Source organism: Emys orbicularis, chromosome 8, assembly GCF_028017835.1.
Source record: "Emys orbicularis isolate rEmyOrb1 chromosome 8, rEmyOrb1.hap1, whole genome shotgun sequence".
Lineage (NCBI taxonomy): Eukaryota > Metazoa > Chordata > Testudines > Emydidae > Emys > Emys orbicularis.
In genome coordinates this window covers 66,349,143-66,368,093 of record NC_088690.1, presented here as the reverse complement: position 1 = coordinate 66,368,093, position 18,951 = coordinate 66,349,143, and the positions used below count along the sequence as shown (strand labels likewise).

Genomic DNA, 18,951 nt, shown 5'->3' with positions numbered 1-18,951 from the left:
GGCAAGAAAATCCTCCAAATATTAATGATTAACCTGTTGAATTGGAGATAGTTCACCTCCCAATGACTTCATAAATATCTGCTTCAATTACCTTTGGTAAATGAAATAACCAAACAATCATTCATTTTCTGATATAGCTGTAAAACTAATCTGAAATGTTTTCAAAATAAATCACTGTTTAAAAATGTATAGTGTGTACCTTCTAAAAATGAAATCTACATCTATCTGTGAGTTGTGAAGACTATGTATTAAGGTTATAACAACCAACAAGAATGCACTTATGTAGAAAACCGAGTCTTCCTGACTAGTGATTTAAATCATGATTTAAATCAAATCCACCCTGATTGTGCATCACTTAGAGCACAAGCTGGCAAAACTACAGTGAGCCTGGACATTACATGATCTAAGAGACAGGGACATGGTGGAAGTTAAAGTAGATTTTCTAGATGACTAGCCCTAGCACCTTAGCTAATTGGAGCATTCAGTACATATTTTTTAAATCACTGATTGAGAACCAATCTTAAAATGAGGACCACCACTAGCTTTGCAATTAGTCATGTGATATCAAGCCCATCTACTGAAAAATATGCAAATCTCCACTGTACCTTTTCCTGGATGTTCTCATCCTCATTTGCCAGGGCATAGTTATCTGGAGAGTACTGCAATGTAGATGAAGGGTTCTCTTTACAAAAAACATGCCAGCTGGGAAGCCTGTTAAACAAAACACAGACAAAACAGGAACTAAAAATCTAAGTCTCACTTTACATACATAAATACACAGATTATCTCCCTCAACCTTATTTTTGTTTGTTCCTATAAAATACCTGGATATATTTATAAAAAAAAAAAAAACAACACCACACACAAAAAAGAACACACCACCTTTGCAAGCAGTGCTAGGAATCTCACTTCAGTTTTAAGAACTAATCTCATAGCATGATGGACTGGGAAGTTAGCTCTGAAATATACTCAGACTTTTTACTGACTGATTTGTAAATTAAGAAGTGGAGTCTATAGACCAAAATCCACTCATTTCTTGTGCAGTGCCATCAGTGTGCTTAGTGGCTCAGGGTGTTCTATTCCTCTTAGAAGTGTACAATACTTGGGCACCTACAATATTACATTCTAAACTAGACTGACAATAGTCAAAGTCTAAGTTCCCCCAAGCCACTGGCCCATCGGGCTAAAACAGTTAATTTCATAGCCAACAGTACACAAGGGAGTGATGTGGCGAGCATCATGTCCGACCACCTTTGACTGCCCTAACCCAATGGATCAGGTATCCACTCTGCAGTTGGGTAAACTGGAGGTGGCTTTTCGGTATGAGATCGAGTGAGATTTGAACCCATGACCTTCAGGATTGTAGTCAAACAATGTGGCATTGACAGATGCAATCTCATAGTAGTACAGAGTACTGGCCTGAACAGAACATGCAGAATTTTTCTGATCAAGAGATAAAAAGCCTCTCGTCAGAAAGTTCAGATTTTTTGATAAGTAGTTCTCAAAAGAACATTTTAGTTTCTTATCTGTAACTTTGTCAAAATGGTAAATCCAGTGATTATGGGCATTTGTGCAGTAGGGAACTCCTACACACCTGACTATAAAGGCATCTGATATTTAAAAAATAAAAAAAAAACAACAGGAGTACTTGTGGCACCTTGGAGACTAACAAATTTATTTGAGCATAAGCTTTCGTGGGCTACAGCCCACTTCTTCGGATGCATCCGAAGAAGTGGGCTGTAGCCCACGAAAGCTTATGCTCAAATAAATTTGTTAGTCTCTAAGGTACCACAAGTACTCCTGTTCTTTCTGTTGATACAGACTAACACAGCTGCTACTCTGAAACCTGATATTTTTTAATACTTCACAGAAAAAAAACTCCCTTAGCACACCAACTGAATGAAATAACAGCCTAAGGAGATGCCTCCAGAGCTGAACACTGGAAAACAAAAAGCACAGAATGGAAGTTGACAAGATACTGACTAGCTATCATTAAAAGGATACACTCCTCTCTAAAATTTGAAATTTCTTTACCTTTTAGTCACAGGTCAGAAACTGAAGTTTTCCTATGCACAGATCAACTGACAATACATACCCTTGGGCAGTAGCAAACACTAATGATCAATAAAGAGGATAACTTTACCTTTTAGTCACAGGTCAGAAACTGAAGTTTTCCTATGCACAGATCAACTGACAATACATACCCTTGGGCAGTAGCAAACACTAATGATCAATAAAGAGGATAACTACCATACATAAAAACAGGCTCTGTTGTCCCACACAAACTGAAAATATAAATAAATGTATTTAAAGTATATATTGTAAGTTTAGAGCAAACTGAAGGATGCTAACAAAGCTCTGTCAGGTAAAGAAAAGCCCAAGCTTTATAGAGCTTAGTGAACCAATATATGGTAAACCAGATAGTGGCTTCACATATGTGCTTGTATAAGGCTTTGGGGGGGGGGGGGGTTGGTTCATGAGGGAGTTGCACCTTCGGCTCCTACAGGAGGAATTTTGTTAGTTGACGATATCTCAATAGCTGTTCTGATCCAAGTAGATAGAGAAAATTTGATGAGCCCTTTGTGCTATATCTTCTAGATGTATAAATGCAAATTTCCCTTTAACATGCTTGGTAAAAAAAGATATTTAGGCTTGGATACCAAAAGGTAGATGATAGGATTTGGTTTACATAAAATTCTATATTTGAGGGACAAACTCAGGAGCTAGATGGAGAACCTATTAGCTCAGAAAGAATTGAGGCACTCAAAGGTGAAGGTGGCTATATAAATGCCTAAACAGAGTGAAAAATGTTCTGAAGTGGTAGTGGGAATGAGAGCTGCCTGGAAACCAAGCAGGGCCTACAAGCCATATGTAATGAGAGCTCAGTTTCCATGTTATAATAGAAATTTCTTTTTAAAAGTTGGCTAACATTGTTTCAAATGATTTTTTAAAAATAGCACTTTTTAGAACAATATTAGTTTTATTAAACAGTTTATACTCCCAATGTGGCAATTAATTCTACAGACAGATAAAGAATAAGTCTACACAATATGCAATTAGTTTTCTATTTGCTACCCTCAATTTCATTGAATCCCTCCCCCTTATTCTTGTGGTGAGAGGGAGAGAATGGAAGATCACTTATAGCTCCTCTATACTATTCATTATTGTAAGGTGAGCAGCAAGTGATCCCTATATTTAGGTTGCCTAACACTTTCAATTATAAAAGATTTGTGTGATCTTTGACAAACTTCACACCTCTACTGTTTGTAGCAGATCTTTGATATTTGGCAGGGAAAATGCCCTGGTACCACAGAAGTGGCTTTTCTTTGACTTATTGAAATTTTGTTTTTTGCTGTGACAGAAACTGCTAACATCACTATCACTTTTCTTCCCCTTGCACTCCTAAAGAAAATGTTGGCACTGTATCAGAATAATAGACATTCTAAGGCCAGGCTCACCTTACTGCTAAAGCAGTAGCAGATATAGTACTGGCAAACTTGTGGAAGCTGCCATAGTATGTGTGTGTGCATGGTGGGAGAGAGGGAGAACTGGGCCAGGTTAGAATCTCGCACCCAATCACATCCAAAACCCAGCAGTCTGTTCGCACCACCACACTTCTGGGAATAACCTTCCCCTCCTGCCAGCTAATTCAGTTAGTTCTTTTGCTCAAACTGTGGTAATCTGCACTGCAGAGATGAAGGTTCAGGATTCAAACTCTGCTTATGATGCGTTAACAGGGGGTTGTGACATTTCCACAGAACAGTTTGTTTTGTCCTATAAAAAAGGAAGTTACATACAAAAACGTTAAGTTTTTTAAACTGCAAAGTCAAAAGATAGGAAATGCAAGATTTACAGTTGCCCACACAAACTTTGTTCTGACTTCTTATGTACATAAAATTATAATACAGGCTTAATTACACAATCATATTCTTTCCACAGGACCCTTGCCTCATTCTAGGCACCGGATCAATATGCAAGGGAGAAGAATTAAGGTTGCACTGTATGTCTCGCATTTCCTAACCTGTTTAAAACAATCTGAAGTTGAAAAATCGATCTGTTAATCAAGTCCCTTATTTCTTCTCTTTTTTGAATTAAGTACTCAAGACATTTTCTCCCAGAATCCTAATCATGGTTGCCTTCCTCTGAACCCCCTCCAATTTTGCCACGTCCTTCCTGTGATGGGTTGACCAGTACTTCACCCAATACACTAGGTAAGGGTGAACTACTGATCTATATAATCACATATTCTGTATTTTCCATCTAATTTCTTAGACATTCCAACATTGTTTGTTTTTTTGACTGCAGTTGCAGACTCAGCTGAGGTCTTCTGTGACCTGTCAGAATGAAAAGCAGCAATTTTCCTACTACATTTGTGGACTATGTCTTTTAAAATAGGGTGTAGTAATAAAAGTAGTGTCCATGATGGCTTGTGCTTAACAAAATAGACAATGCATAGCAATGTAAATGCATTATCCCTGGGGGAATTCTGCAACAAAAAAATAAAAATTCTGCACACAATATTTTAAAATTCTGCATATTTTATTTGTCAAAACAATAATATAATCACACCAGTTTCAATTATTTTTGGTCATTTATTTCAAAACATCTGTCAGCAAGTATGTCTGTAACAATATAGACAACAAAAAAGATTGAGGAAATGTTTTTTGACAAATAGAGTCCTTAATATATTAATATAGAACTCTGAGTAATAATTCATTTAAACTACAAAACAGAACCGTATTTCCCGCACCCCTCAGAACCAGTGCAAAGGCTTGGAAGAGTCAGGGATAACGGAGGAGCTGAGGGAGAGGGAAGTAAATTGCTGGCTGGGAAGGAGCCTGGGTGTGAACTTGGAGGGTTGTTGGGTATGAGTGGGAAAAGCATGGAACAGTTTTTTGTCCCCCTCTAACCTGGCCTGACAGGTGCTGTGAAGAAGGCAGGCTCTTTCCCTTCCTTATCGGACTGGGATCAGTTGCTGCATTCTGTTGCCACAGTGCCCTCTGGTGGGCAAAAGACGGAACTGCAACAACATTTCAGCAGAAGCGTTTTTCTGCACAAAAAATTAAAAATGTGCATGGCTCATTAATTATGAACACAGTAGCGCAGAATTCCCCCATGAGTACTGCATCTATGGAACAGATAGTTAATAATGTGCAATCAGCTTTACTAACCAGGGGCTGGACATTTTAAATTCCTAAACTAGGCAGCTTGATTTAACTTATTAAAATACAAATCACAACCTACTTTTTTCCCCCCCTCCACAAGAGGTAGGGGGAATTTTTTTTTTTTTATATATATAAACACCCCACATGCATATAAGCCACAGCTTTGACACCCATAAGCTAGAGAAGCTAAAAACCATAGAAAGGTGTATATAGATGTGTGACAACCATCAAAACAAGTTTTACAAGTTTTCATTTGTTTTTAAATTAACATGATTGTGTGGTTGAGGATTAAGTTTATTCTAAAAATAGTACTAAAATCTTCAACAATACAATAGACAAGAGAGTAAATTATTGACACAAGTGGTGTTTAAGTTAAAGTAATTTACAGAAATGCAAAGATCTAAAAGAAACAATTTGTAAAATATTTATGTTCCCAACTATTGCTTCACTATATACAATCATCAACCTCTGCAGTTTTGACATTTCAGTTCTACTAACATTACAATATTATAATTCAGGCACATCAAACAGGCAGAATCATTCTTCTAATTTGAAATTCTAAGTAATCTTGCCTTTATGCTGCAGATATCCCCTACTTCCAATCTACCCCCCCACACACACACAAGATTCTAAAGAAGACCACCTAAAAAGACATGCAGAAGAGAGTTTTGAAATGGGGCAGCTATTCTACCCTCCGCCTGTCTCTAGCCCCTTCTTGGCACAAGTCTTCATCTGTTACCTTTCTCCTCTTACCCAAAATTCTAACCTATTGCTCTCTATAAAATCTCTAATTCATAGAATATCAGGGTTTGAAGGGACCTCAGGAGATCTAGTCCAATCCCCTGCTCAAAGCAGGACCAATCCCCAGACAGATTTTTGCCCCAGATCCCTAAACGGCCCCCTCAAGGATTGAACTCTCAACCCTGGGTTTAGTGGGCCAATGCTCAAACCACTGTAGTATCCCTCCCCCCTAATTTTAAACATCCACTCAAGAACAGGGCAAAGTAAAGTCTGCTTCCTGTTGATTTAGTACAATATGCCACTAAACAATGTTCATATAAAGAAAACTAAGCAGATATTTCTAAACATTGGTTAACAGATGTTAGACTTGAAGAGAGAGTATATTTGGCATACAATCTTATACTGAGAGTCCCCTTCTGCTCTAGTAATCAGTAGCAAAATTTTATAGAATCCATTTCTGCAGGGAGTTATTTGTTTTGTTTGACCAAAAGGGATTCTTTTTAAAGGAGAGAGGAATTCTATTCTAGGGAAGTAGTTTGAGTTTGAGTTCCGTGCAGCTATTAGTACAGTTAACCAGACTGGCAGCTGGAAAAAAAAAAGAAAAAGAAAAAGAAAAAACCAACCCACGCTAAAGTTAGGCAATTAATTTAGTTACAGGTTTGACCCTGTCCCATTTCTATTACTCTTCTCATCCGCACCATGATTCCATTTTTCCTTCTACTCTATTTCAGTGCTTTCCACATAGAACAGACTTCTCATAGCATTTTGTTATTGCCAAACACTACAGCCTATCAGTAAAATACTACATATATGGATGCATATTTGTCAAGTCTTTATACACAGAATATAAAAATCAATAAAATCCAAGATGCTAACTCGTATAATATTTGCAGCTCTACCAGTCCAAGACACAGCAAGCCCATTTAAGTAGTTCCATAATGCAAATGCCTCTTCAAATGTCAGTACTTCCTTTGCCTCAGGCCAAACATGCCACACTATTGTTTATTATGTATTAGCGTGCAGATAGTTTCAAACATGTATTTCCACACTGATTGATGAGTAACAAAACAGCTAAAACAACTACCAGTCTTTTTCAGATTATCTGGACATTAAGGCTTTCTAGTCAATATTCAGATTTTATCATTCCCTGTCCTTATTATATACTTCTCTTGTTGCACCAAGATTTACCCTCTCTCTCTGAATAAGTCACTGTTTCTAAGAGAGTCTCCGACCTTGCAGAAGTTTTTAATGTGATAATTCAAGTTTGCTACAGATGGTTCAATGGCGACAGCAACAGAAGCTATTTAAATCTGATAAAGAATGATCTGGCATTTTCATTGGTATATTTCTACACATGACTTTCTTGGATGCCCCACTGGATTCCTAAGGTTAAGAAGAGATACACATCCAAGTCTTGGCTGCTAGCCCAAGCTTACAAGACAAAAACTTTACCCTTCATACGATAGGCATGTGCTGTTCTCCTTTACTGAAGGGGAAGGAAAAAAACATCTGCTCATCACTTCTGAATAAAATAGTATGTGTGATGTTGTAATTTAGCAGTGTTCCATTGACAGCTTGGCATCCATAACAAACCAAGAATGTATTAGAATGTTATGTTTGTAAAATCTGAGTGACTTTGAAACTGATGTTGATCTAGTAGACTGTACAGTTTTGTTTTTTAAACGTAGCTCTTAATAAGTTCCTCATTATTTAAAGTCCTTTAAAAGGTAGCAGTTATTCTTGATACAGAAGACTATTATCTGAAGACACCATTAGAATAATGAATGGAGTTAGCACCAAGTGAGCAGCCAGTGGAAGTGAATTTGATAAGTTACAAGTTAACCAGAAGTAAATGGAACCCACATAAACATAATTATCTGATGGCAGCATCCATGATGGCACCATGGAGATGAATCTATTAATTATACTACAGGGACCTCCTCTGCAAAGAAAACCGAAACTGCTTTTTAAGGGATATTTTCTTACGCCAATACATTCTGATATCTACCCATAAAACATGAACCACTACACCTTGTTGCGGACAAATTTTCTCGACTTTCCCCATAATAAAATGGCTTCATTTTTAGAAGCATATCAGATTTGGAACTTAAAGCATGAACTTGTTCAACACAATTTAAAATCAGACCTATGTACAGAGGCAACTCCAAGCAGTAGGCCATGAAGCACAGAGTATAATCAAGGATAGCCATCAGAAAACTTATTTCCAGGGTCTTCCCACATACTAGATAAAGGCATAAGCCCCTAAACTTAGCATCAGTTCAATCTAAACCCACCCATTGTTAAGGATGATGAGATAGGCACCATATAACATCCTCTTATCCTATTGCCATACAATTCTGTGACTTCACCAGAAGCCTTAAAATTAAATAGTTTTTAGTCTGAATTAATCTAGTTGGTATACTTTCACTACAGCTTGTATTTAGTTTTATATAACATGATACAGTCATCTTGACCTATAAATATCTTTCACTCCATTTCAACCCATGGTTAGTGCTCAAATTGACATTAATGGCCTTACCAGTGGACCTATGTGTGTCTGTGGACTCCGAGTAGTCCAACACAATCTTCTCCAGAGATTCTAGAATGAGGGGAAAACACTGTTTCTTCCTTCATTTTGAAATGGTCCTAATCTGGAAGGAAGTCGAGTAAGATCAATCTGATTCAGAGAGTTTGCCCTCTTCCAATGACAATGACTTGGAGTAATGTTTGTGATGATTAGTCAACTCCTCAGAAAAAGAGGCTATTTAAAGCTCTCTACTTCTGATGTGGTCTTGGAGGATTAAGGTGTCTAAAAAGAAAGGAGTGATCACCATTTTGGAGCTTTACTCGGGGGTGAGGGGTGGAAGACAAGGAACAGGGTCTGGATTTTCTACGAGGTTTCTGGACATTAAGATTTTTGCCTGAGGAACTGGAAAAGATGGGTCCCTCAGAGTCAAAAACACTGCTTAAATATAGAATTACCTGGGACTTCCTGGTTGAGTGGCAGACAGCACTTATTCAAAGGAGAAAATCCCTGGCTAAGCCCTGAAAAGAGTGACTGGGAAAGGCAGCAACAAACTAGATTTCTAACTTCTATAACAATCACAGAAGCAGAGAGAGGGAGCAGGAGTCTCAAAAATTGGAGATTTCCTTACAATTTGACTCATCTGTTACTTGAATCTTGAAACCATGCTCAGCCTTGCTTAGAAGCAGCAGGAAATCGATGTGGAAAAACTGTAAAGCCAAATTCTGCTTTAAATTGGCCCCCAAAACTCCACAAGCTACCATTACCAGCTCCATTGTTAGAGGGGAGAGTCTACAGGAGCGATGAGCTAAGCAGGCCAAACAACAGAGGTCCCCATGAGCTCAACATTCCATTTTAGTGTATTGACAAGACACTAAATAGGGAAATTCCCTGGTTCCCCTTTAGTCCTGTCAAATGGACCATATCTTTATTAAAGTTGTTTGGCAGAGGGAGAAGAATGTCATAAAATTCCACCCAGAAAGGAGGCCCTCCAGAAAGAGCCCTGAGGAACCTACATCTGCCTACACAGAGGCAGAAGACTGGGCTCTCAATGTGGCTGTAGCACTTCTAGTGTGCCAGCAAAGAAAGACAGCAATCAATTTTAAAAATGTAAGAGGTACTCTGCTTCCCTCTGAAGCATGGAACAAAGGCAGATACTCCCAGAGGAGAAAAAAAAAAAAAGACCTCTGGTACTATAAATGGCCATTATCATCATCATCCCATCTCACCCAAATACAATGAGACACAGCATTCTCTTATTCCTACAGAAGTGTTTTGGGTTTATCCACACTTCATTTCTACCACACAATGGAGAAATGTTAAAGCTAACTTTTTGACTGATTAAACAATTTTGAATGATTTAGAAAGCTAGTTGCTACTATTACAGAGCAGGATGCTACAACAAGAGAATCAGTTTAAATGACTATGCCTTTGAGAGAAAACAGTAAGCACAAAATATACAGAATCAAAATGAGTAAGGATGCTACAAGATAAGAATCTACACATATTGCTTGAAGTAAAATCTCTGTTCTTTACCACAATGCATTTCACTGTTTGTTTTGAGAACACAAAAATATTTCATTACTTTCTAGCTTGGAACTGATGAAAAATAGGTCAAAGCAGAATATACTTTCTGCGGTGTCGCTCAACTATGCTTTTCTTTTGCAAAAAGTTTTCATATTTTAAATCCTGCCATCCAGAATGTTCTTCAGAAAGAAAGGAATTTCTTCATTTCATTTACAGAACTGGATTCATATGCACAAAAATAGTGAGCATATCCTGTTTCTGCAGATCAGATCTTGCAAATCAGGTAAGTTTGCATCAAGAACTCTCAATCTTAGTGTAGCTTAAAATTAAAAAAAAAAAATACAGAAAGTTACTAGACAAATTAGAGTGCATATAAATGATAAAAACAAAACAAAGGTCTGCAAAGGAAACATAGAAATAATCAGTCTTCATTCACTACTACTATCTAGTTTAATCATCCTTGTCCAACACAGCAAAATTTACTGTGATGTAATTGTCTGTTGAGTGGGCTTGTCTCCTGTGTGGACTAAACCAATACAAAATTAGAACCCTGTTATGAAATAATACTAAAGCCCTGTACCTAAGCTTTCAAGAGTGTCTATAGTGTTTCGGTGTCCCACTTCACACACCTTAAATGGGCCACATTTTCAGAAAGTGCAGACCACGGATGCTCTGAAAACCAGGTCTCCCTTTAAAGTGTTTGAATTGGGGCACTCCTTAAATATATAGACCCTAGTCTTCACAGGTCTTTACCACAGTGTCCTGACACTAAATGTGACACTGTAAAGAGGCTCTACCCGATCATCTTACCATCTTAATAGAACAGTTTGTGGATGGATTAAATTAAAAATACATAAATACTACTAATGCATTCTGGCTGGAAAAAATAAACAGCAAAGCCTTATGTGGACTGTGCAGAATACAGGAAGGTAATGAAGCACATGGCTTTGATGCTTACTCCCCCACATCTCCCACACTGGAGTTTTTAAACACAAGTCTGTGCAAACACCAGGTGTGCCATTAGCTGTGGATAACAAATATTTTTAAAAACTCTTGAAATCAAGCAAAGAACAGAGTTTCTCTTTAAAAAGTTAAAGTTATGCTTCATTCATACCAGCCAGCATAGCTGTGGTGGCAGAAAGTTCACACCTATATTAAAAACAGTTCCCTTACCTGGGGGAAGTTATTCTAGAACAAGGGTAGAACAGCCATTATCTGTTCAGTGCTGTCCACACGGGAAGCAGAAATGGCAAACAGCAGCAATGTTAAAACATGGTTATTATCAGGATTCTACCATAGACCTGTGTGAATAAGAATTTTTGTCTGAAAATCATTATAAAACTATGCTGTATAACAGCCAGACACTTTATATAATGGATTTATAACAGGGGTGGGCAAATTTTTTGGCCCGAGGGCCACATCTGGGTATGGAAATTGGACAGTGGGCCATGAATGTTCACTAAATTGGGGTTGGAGTGCAGAAGGGGGGTGAGGGTTCTGGCTGGAGGTGCGGGCTCTGGGATGGGGCTGGGAATGAGGGATTTGGGGTGTAGGAGGATGCTCCAGGCTGGGACAGAAGGGTTCGGATGGCGGGTGGGAGATCAGGGTTGGGGCATGGGGGGTGGGGCCAGAAACAAAGAGTTCAGGGGGCAGGGGGGGGTGAGGGCTTCGACTGGGGGTGCAGGCTCTGGGCTGGGACTGAGGGGTTCGGAGGGCAGGAGGGGGGGGATCAGGGCTTGAGCAGGGGGTTGGGGCGTGGGGAGAGGCTCAGGGGTGCAAGCTCCAGGCGGCGCTTACCTCAAGCAGCTCCCGGAAGCAGCAGCATGTCCCCCCTCCGGCTCCTACACAGAGGTGCGGCCAGATGGCTCTGCGTGCTGCCCTGTCCACAGGCACCGCCCCTGCAGCTCCCATTGGCCGCAGTGCACAGCAAATGGGAGCTGTGAGGGCGGCACCTGCGGACAGGGCAGCGCGCAGAGCCCCCTGGCAGCCCCTAAACATAGGAGTCAGAGGGAGGACATGCCACTGCTTCCGGGAGCTGTGGCACGCACGCACGGAGCAGCCCCCGACTCCGCTCCTCAGCTGGAGCATGGGAGCAGGGCAAGCCCCAGACCCTGCTCCCAGGTGGAAGCTTGAGGGCCAGATTAAATCGGCTGGCAGGCTGGATGTGGGCCGTAGTTTGCCCACCTCTCATTTATAATAGGTCATTTCAGGATAGGAAGTTTATGATATCTTATGGGGCTAAAAGTAGAAAAGCTTTTAGGCTAAAAAAGTCCTTTTTAAGTGATGCAAGCTTAGACAGAAAATAGTTTGAAGGGACAATGTCAAGTTAAAAATTGTTATCTTTTTATTAAAACACTCCTAGATAAATATTTTTAATATGTTTACCATTAATGCTGATTTTTCTGACTTTTGCATCCTGGAAAATTAAGATTAATTAGTGAGTTTCATTTTTGTTTGTACTCAGTTTCATGTTCCTAGTTCTCCTGCACTAACACAATGCTGAAGTGTTCAAATCCTAATTAACTATTTTCATTAGATTTTAAAAACATGGGAATGTTTTCACTGATCTCAGGTTCTATAATACCTTGTTTTAAACTAAAAAGTGTTCTAGCCTGCATTCTCCAAAAGCCACTAATCTCTCCAAGCAGACCACCAAGAGCAGAATTTGGAATATTTTACTCCAGACTAATAGTTATAATATCTTGCCCATTTCAAAAGAAACATGGCTTTACTGAAGGACAGATTAGGAGTAAGAATAAAGATGAAGTATTTTTCCTTAGCCATTATGTGTTTTCATTGAAACAAAACCAAAGGGGGGGGGGGGAAAGGAAAAGATTACAATAGGCAGAATAAACAGCAGTTTAAAGAATTGAGGAGCAATAGACCACCTGCAGGGAAGGCTAAAGAAGAGTAAAAAGCCAGGAATTGGAAGGTGACATGTCTTTGCAACAGGCAGGGTCTCAGAGTAATGGCAGTGACTATAATTACAGGGTTGCATTTCCATTTAAGTAGGATTCTCTCATACCTTGAATAAACAAATTTGAAGTTTCTAGGACAAGCCACTTTTGAGATATTACATGACAAAGATGTAGTTGAATAATTTTCAAAGACAACTTACAAAAAAAATTAAAAAAAACAAAAAACAAAAAAACACACAATACATCAGAAACTGCTTGTTCAATTCATTTCAAGTTACCATAAAAACCCACAGGAAACATAGGCAACATTTCAACTCAAAGGACCTCCTTGAGGGATTTAGAGTGGAATAAAAATAGGGCTTAAAATGGAAACCTGCATGACTTTTTTCCAAAAACATACGCCAAAGTAGGCATCAAGAGGTAAATTCAGATTCTAATAGTATGCAAATCCCTGCTTTAATTAAAAAATACTCATCTTTAGCTACAGAGCCACAATTGGCACCTCCACAATAAAGTTCTCTATACACAGAACATGCATTTCACTTTAGAAGTCAGCAGATGGAAAGAGAGGTTTTGAATATATAAAACTGAGTGCCTAAGTCTGTTTCTTCATAAAAAGTTTCTCCACAAAAGGTATGAAGTAATTTATTTTGATTTATTAAACATTTTAGTACTACAGCAGAAGTCTTATGAACAGATTTAAATGAAATACAAAAAAAAAAATCCTGAACCCCAATACAATTTAAAATGTTACAATCTCTATCCAGAAGAGAGACCAGCCTGCTGCAATTACTGCCTATTCCAATTCACCAACAAAAAACCAACAATGAAACAGGGAATTGTAGAGTTGCTTTGAACACTCCGGAAAGTGAGCTTCCTACTATCCCCTATCTTTGGTCTGTCTCTTCTTCTGACAGCCTCTCATACACTGAGCCTCAAATACAGGGTGGCACCGAGTCTCACATAGGGTATGTCTACACTGCAATGGTTGCATGGTTGGCCCGTTTCAGCTGACTCGGGTTTGTGGGACTCAGGCTGTGTGGCTATAAAACTGTAGTGTAAATGTTTGGACTAAGGCTGGAGCCCAGGCTCTGGGACCGGCCCAAGCCTGAACATCTACACTGCAGTTTTATAGCCCTGCATCCCAAGCCAGAGTCAGCTGACACAGGCCAGTTTTAGTGCAGTGTAGACATATTCAGAGGGTGTCACTGAGCCTCACAGAGCGCATCCCTAACTCAGGACTTTTGAGGGGGGAAGGAAAGAGGACAAATGAGAGAGGAGAGGAAAGATCAATGTGAGTTGGATTCACTAAACACATGCAGCAAAATCTCCTTCTGCCACTTTACCCAGCCTCTCTTCCAATCACTGATGCATGAGGAATAATTTCATCCATAGTACACGGGGGGGGGGGGGGGGAAGAGAGAGAAAGAGGGGCTTCCCTCATCCCTACAATTTAGCTTGCAACAGTTGACCCACTAATGAAGAATTCCCACCACTGTGGTAACTAGTTTGGCTAGAGCCTGATTCCATCTGTGACAAGAGGGCAAGTTTGAGCTGCTGTACAAGACAAAACTAGCAATTAACAACTTCTATGCAGGCATTGCAGTGTATCCTCCTGGGAAAGTGTGACTTGGTGCAGCATCTCTGGTAGCCTCTGACTGGCAGCAATAGAAGGAAATTTGCCATTTATTATTTAGACCATCAAGATTTGAGATTTTTCCCCCTAATAGTTATTTCAGTTCTGAAAGCTTGTAATAAACCAGCAAACATACAAATCCATGTAACCTTATATACTTGTGCCAGTAAGACTGACTGTTAGTATAAAAGGCAAGAAAACTAGGGAGGAAAGTATTTTAGTTCAACTTGAATATTAAGGTTCATAATGAGTTTTCATGTAATTAATTTGTTACAGGAAGGGAAGGATGAATTATCTTGTATTTAGTAAACAGGACTGGGAGTTAGGACACCTGGGTTCTATTCCTGGCTATGCCACTGACCCTGAACCAGTTATTTCAGGCTTGTATACAGTAGGGATTTTGGCACCAATGTAGCTTCTCTGGTGCAATCCCCCAGCATAGATATGTAGACATGCTTCCATTGTTCCCTACTGAATAACAACTCACAGGGGGTGAAAGCCCTGCTTTCAACTGGTGTAGCACAACTACAGTGGGGATGTCTGAACCAGCATAGCTACACTAGGACCAAAATCCCTAATGTGGAAAAGCCTTTAACCTCTCTGTGCTTCATTTTCCCTCTCCCCACACCTGTGAAATGGGGTAATACCTACTTCATATGGATTTGTAGCTAAACTGACATGTGAAGCACTTTCAGATTCTGGGATGGAAGGTGCTATAGAAGTGCAGATTACAACAGTCATTTCATTCATCAACCTGAGGTCCAACAATGCTTCTGAAAATGCTATTAGTAGTGGACAAAAGCTGGATTCAAAACAATTTATACCAGTTTCTTTAGTGTTTAAATAGCTATCAAAGATAGTCTGAATTCAAACAAAGCAGTGAGTGCTATACAATTAAGTATCGAAGAACCCCAAAGTGATCTCCAAGCTTCCGGGGCTGCACCATTTAATTGGCTCTGCAGAAAACCAAACCATTAAGCATTAAGTTCAGCATGATACACACTTTGAATGCTTTCTGAGGTTACACAGAGGGCCGAAGAACAGTGTTTTGCAAACACACAACATCCTTTACACATTTCCCACATCCCTTAGGACTGCCTGACAAATGCTTCATGTAATCGGAACTGTGACCCATACCAACATATATATTTTTAGAGGAATGTATTCCTAAAGCTTAGTTCCTTAATATTGCCCTTGATTACTGATGGGACATGGAAGCCTGGCATCAAAAGCAGTTCTCTAAAACCATCCAAACATCCTGTTCTCATCAGTTACCAGGGACAGTATGCCCTTGATCCAGGTTCGTTTTTAGAAAGATGAGATTTTTCTATATTTTAGCAGTACTTTGTGCATTTTGCCTCAAAGTTTTATGCCCAGATGGCATTCCAAAACATAACACTTTAATTTTCTTGTATTTTTTGGATTAATGATACTCCTGTTTTAGTTGCTGGCCCATAAATTATGGACCTTTATTGCTCCACTGACTTTTAATACAGAAGATAGTTGTATCTTTAAAAGAAAAACTATCCCTATAAATAAACAAGTTTGTAGGAGGATCACAAATGTAAAATTAGGTGCATAATGAGCACCCAAATGGCCAAGTCACAAGAAATATGAGAATACCAAAGTTGAAATTTTTCTAGATTCTTTTAGCTTTCTTGAATCCATAGCTGGGAATGGGTAAAAACACTTTCAAGTAAAATTTAATTTGGTTCAAACTCAGGAATTATCTAGCTGACCCAGGAGAACTAAGGAAGTCCAATTAAAGAGTGAGACACTTAGAATCTGAATGGCTGTAAGCCATATCTATAGGGGCTAAAAGTATTATAACCATGGTAACAGAAATAAAATAAGATCTTTCCTAGTTTCCTTTGTATATCTGATAATTTGTTGTAGTCCGTTTCATTGTTACTTTCCCATGTAGAAACAGTCATGCTCTGTTAGTGTAGGTTTTTCATAGAATTTTTTTTTTTTTTTTTTATGAACTAGGAAATGTGATTGTAGAACCACAAGATTTGGCATAAGAACTCACGGGCACGTGTGCAGACACTTGAAATCTAGTCATTTTATTGAAGCCAAAACTGGTGTCCCTTAAATATCAGAGGATTATTTGGTGGCTAGTAGGAAAATGAGAGTTGGTATTCTTGGATTTCTTACCCATCAAGTGTCTATACCACAACTAAAGCCAGTGTGTAGTTTCAGTAGACAAGCTACAGAGTTAATAGGACTGGAGATTTACTTCTCAGCTCTTCAGGTCTGAGAGGTTTATTGAAAGACTGAGTTGGAGAAAGTTGTGCTGCCGTTCTGTAGAGAGTATTTTAATCTCTATTGTTGCCCAACAAGCACCTTCTACCAACATAAAGTTCACTTCAGAGAAATATTTTAAAAGAATGAGAATTGTATGCAATCTTATTTCCTTACCACATCTAGACCAGCAGTTCTCAACCTGCAGCCTGATCAGCACAGAGCTGTGGTCCATGTCACATGCACAGGGCCATACAAGTACTACTGGATGCGGCCCACAATGCTAATTAGGTTGAGAACCACTGATCTAGACTATTTAAAAAGAGACACCAAGAACAGTGTTGGAGCAAGCTGGGATAGTAAAGAGTCTGCAATTTTACAGCTGAAGTTGACAGAAACTAAAGTACAGTCTCCAAGACTGATCAGCATATTGCCTGACAGAAGAATTTGTCCATCCTCGAATGCTTTAGAGATAATAAAAGGTAACAAAACAAATCTCAGAGCAAGTTTCCCCCCAAACTAAAATCTAGTGGAATTTAATAGTTGCCTTATGCTACAAAAACAGCACATTTCTTTTCAATAATCTGCAGAATTTGGCACTCATAACCAAGAAGAAGGGATCCTAACTTTTCTTACTCTACCATGGAATAGATAAAAAGTTGCTGTGACCTTTTGTATAATAGTTACTAATAAAAGAACCTAGCTCTTTTATTGGGAAGAGCAGGGAACTTAAGAGGACAACCTGTTCCATTATTAACGAATTTCAGCTTTGGAACACTTAATTTGTTATCAGCTCCAAACATGACACTGAGAAGATTAATGCACGTATGCAAGAAAGGAAAAAGAAATTATTCTACTTTTATTAAGTATCTTAATTGTTTAATGGATAAAAACCCCTGTGGAAACAATTAAAACACCCCATTACAGTTTTGCTCGATAGGTCAAATCTGTGTATGAAAAGCTAATGGCAACTGAATGTTTAAACATGGGTTATAACAATTCTCATCTTATTTGCTAGATTCTTACTGAATTTCACCCCACAACCTTAAAAAAGGGATGAGCTGAGAGATTTGTGCTAGAAATGCTTTAAGCTATTAGTACAGTTTGCCTCAATGCTTTCTGGTAGAGTTAGAAACCTTGAACCCCAATCATACAATTGACTTCTCAGGCTGACTCCCATGCCCCCAGGGAAATGCAATTCAAGGAGCTACCCATGAGTCCACCCATATGGAGTTAACTGTAGGATTGGACCCTCAGCTATTAATCATACTGTATTGTCCATTTACAGATACTTAATGTTTGTTTTCACAAGCAGCAAAATATTTACAATGTTACACAATGAAGCACTCTGTGCACTGTGATCTCTTACAACAATGCCTGTTAATTGCCCTGTTAATTCTCTAAATGTTTGTAGGTTGTTCAAGTAGAGAACCCCCTTACAGTTTTAGTACAAAAATGCTATATTGATTTTTTTTCATTCTAAGATTTTTCAAAAAGTGAAGCTCAGTGGTTTAAGAACTAATTTGTTTTTAAAAGAGAATCCGGCATCACCAGTTATCCTTCAAAAAAGTAACCAAAATGAAATAGATTTCAGAGGAAAATGAAAGCAATGATCCACTGGCGATAACTTCCAAGAGCTCATACCGACAGTAACTGTCTACAAGATTGACTGGCAGCAAAAATATATACCAAGAAAAATCTTACTTCAACGTAAGTTTGCAACTTCTTAAAGAACTTCTAACGTGTGCTTTTTGGGTGTTTTGGGGGCATCAATGGGAGGAGGCTACAGAGTGACACTCCTCTGGCAGTCATACGTGAAATGTGACAAGCAAGCGACTAAGTCAGTCCAGTGATTATTTATGAAACTGGAAAGGAAGACATGGAAATATCCCGTCCCCAAATTCTCTCACTTTCCCTCAACATTCAGTAAAATCCCACATGAGGTGTGCATTTACCACCTTCCTTCTCCACAGGTTTCTGTGAAGTCTACCCCATTCTCTCTCTACATGTATTGCTGCTTCCTATTTACTTCTGTTTGCAGCTTCAAGATTATTTTATCTTCTACATAGCAATAGCACTTAAAAAAAAGCAGAAGGACAGTCCCTGCCTCAAAAGCTTACAATAATTTAGAACAAGATGCCACTGTTGGAACAACGGAAGAGAGGCCAAAGGAAATAGCAAGATCACATTAACAGG

The 18,951-nt window shown here is 38.9% G+C and overlaps 1 protein-coding gene across 1 annotated transcript in view; it reads right to left on the bottom strand.

Moving 5' to 3' along the window:
* SUCO (SUN domain containing ossification factor) overlaps positions 1-18,951 on the bottom strand; it is a 72,378-nt gene that overhangs the window by 51,472 nt on the left and 1,955 nt on the right. Inside the window, exon 2 of the mRNA XM_065409617.1 lies at positions 606-711. Within this exon, the coding sequence (XP_065265689.1) occupies positions 606-711 (106 nt within the window). The remainder of the gene's footprint in view (positions 1-605; positions 712-18,951) is intronic.